This window comes from Uloborus diversus, chromosome 1 (assembly GCF_026930045.1).
Source record: "Uloborus diversus isolate 005 chromosome 1, Udiv.v.3.1, whole genome shotgun sequence".
Classification (NCBI taxonomy): domain Eukaryota; kingdom Metazoa; phylum Arthropoda; class Arachnida; order Araneae; family Uloboridae; genus Uloborus; species Uloborus diversus.
Genome location: NC_072731.1, coordinates 97,062,631 through 97,064,894, shown reverse-complemented (window position 1 = coordinate 97,064,894; position 2,264 = coordinate 97,062,631). Strand labels below are relative to the sequence as shown.

Here is a 2,264-nt window from a genome sequence, read left to right as displayed (position 1 = left end):
TATATATATATATATATATATATATATATATATATATATATATATATATATATATATATATATATATATATATATACAGTGGCGGATCTAGAACTTGGACAAGGGGGGGGCTAACTTAGGTCTGTTAAAAAAAAAAAAAAAGTCCAGTATAATATCGTTCAGCATCCTTTTCACGAGAATGTTACGACATTTGTTATTTAAAATAAGCATATGTTTATTTTTAACTTGTAAAACATGAAATACACTAAAAAATTGTCAAAAGAGTTTATTTTTTAAAATGATTATGAAACGATTTTTCAAAAACATAGTCGGCACATTAGTTGTAAGAAAATAAAATGATTTAATTTGTTACTCTAGTTTAAAACAAAAAAAAAATACTTTAAACATTATTTGACATGTTCCCAGTTTTCCAAGCACATTCTCCTCTTCTTACTTTTGCAGAAGAGTTCAATTATTTTGTCGACAGATACATCTCTATCTCTTGCCACATTTGCTAGAGCAAGTCCATTTAACCGTACTTCTCCCATTGTGCTTCTTAAATAGGTTTTTATCCTTTTTAAGGTAGAAAAACTACGTTCAGCTGTTGAAGTCGTTACTGGGATTGTTGCGAAAATTTGGAGAAGAACAGCAATAGATGGGAAAAACGAAGGGTCTAGCTCTTTCAGTGCCCCGATAGCTGTTGTAGGAGGACCGCATATCGGCAGCCATTTATTCCTCCACATCTTGATTTCTGCTAATAGCAAGCTCAAACTTCCTAGTTCATCTGTAAAATTCCTGTATTTTTCTGCAGCAGTTATAATATTTTTGTCAGTATACCTCGACAAGTTCGATGGAATTAGACCTTCGAGGGGAAGCACTCCAAGAAAATCTCTGCTAAATCTGCAATCAATCTCGGAAATGAAGTGATCTATCAGAGGAAGAAAGACTGTTCGTCTGAAATAAACTTCTGGATTTTCTGGAGGTGTACAGTCTCGAGCACTTTTACGCTTTCCTGATCTGGGTATTTCTAACTCCAGATCCAATTCTTCAGCAATTTCAAGGCAGTTTTTGTAAATAGTTTGAAATTCGAGTTCTGCGTTTTGTCTTACACTCCGAAAAGTGTCCAAAACTTGAGACACATTAGCTAATGCAGAAGACAAATCCTGCTTCGGGCTTTGCAACTGCTGACTTAGCCTCAGTGTCAAACTGAGACAGTACACTGATATTTCGACGCCAACAATAAATTCACTCCTTTTTATTGAAGCATTTAACATATATGCTTTTGTTGACGCTTCGGAAGAGGCAGTTGTATGTAAACTTTCCAGCACAGTCACAACAGGAACAAGTAGTTCCTTAAATGTTATTAGGCTGTCATGCCTTTCTACCCACCGTGTAGGGCAAAGTGCTTTCAATCTCTTTTTTTTAGTTTCCGAAAAGTCTTGCTTTTCTACAACATCGATTAATGCATTTGTTCTGTGCGCAGAAGCCGAGAGAAACACAGAGACAGTCTCAACTGTTCCCATTACGTTTCTTATAACAGGAATTTGGCAGCTTTTTGTGATGCACAAATTCAGGGAATGGCTGAAACAATGAGTATAAATGGCGAGGGGTTGCTGCTCGGAAATTAGAGCTTGAACGCCCTTAAATGGCCCAGACATGTTGCTTGCTCCATCGTAGCCTTGTCCACAGAGGTATTTGTAAGACAAATTCAGTTTTGTCAGTTCTTCGTCTATTGCGGATTTAATCGATAAACCAGTTGTCGCTTTGAGTTCCACGAATCCAAGGAAATCTTCCCTGGTTGTGAAACTGTCTATGTCGACATATCGCACACAAAACGTAAGCTGGTCCTTCTTACTTTCATCTGTGGTTTCATCACATATTATTGAGAAGTATTTGGCTTTTTGTATACTACTCGTAATCTCCGAACGGATATAATCGCCAATGCATTCGATTATGTCGTTTTGGATTGTTTTGCTGATATGTGTACTGTTTTTTCTGCAAGTGGTAAGGTGCGTTTTCAAATCTTCATCACCAGCATCAATTCTAAAAGCCAATAGACTTTTGAAAACACCCTGGTTTCCTCTTAATGCATTTTCTTGCTCTTCCCTGCTGTTCAAATTGCCGTCATCCCTATGACCTCTCAAAGGCAGATTGTTATGGGCACAAAACAGTACGGTTTTTACTATAGGCTTCAAGCGTTTTAAATTTTGCTCTATTATAGAGGCTTTTCTAGCGTCTATTAGGAGGCCAACATGACTTACTGAACTTCCAGGAATAGGCTCCAT

At 36.8% G+C, this 2,264-nt stretch overlaps 1 protein-coding gene across 1 annotated transcript; it reads right to left on the bottom strand.

The window, feature by feature from the left end:
* Nucleotides 1–386: 386 nt before the first annotated feature.
* Nucleotides 387–2,264, bottom strand: LOC129233175 (52 kDa repressor of the inhibitor of the protein kinase-like). The gene has a single exon (XM_054867273.1). It carries the CDS (start codon nucleotides 2,262–2,264, stop codon nucleotides 387–389), a length of 1,878 nt encoding a protein of 625 aa, XP_054723248.1.

What these genes read in the sequence shown, in the direction of transcription:
- LOC129233175 (XM_054867273.1), bottom strand. Translation starts at nt 2,264, where the DNA reads ATGGAGCCTATTCCTGGAAGTTCAGTAAGTCATGTTGGCCTCCTAATA.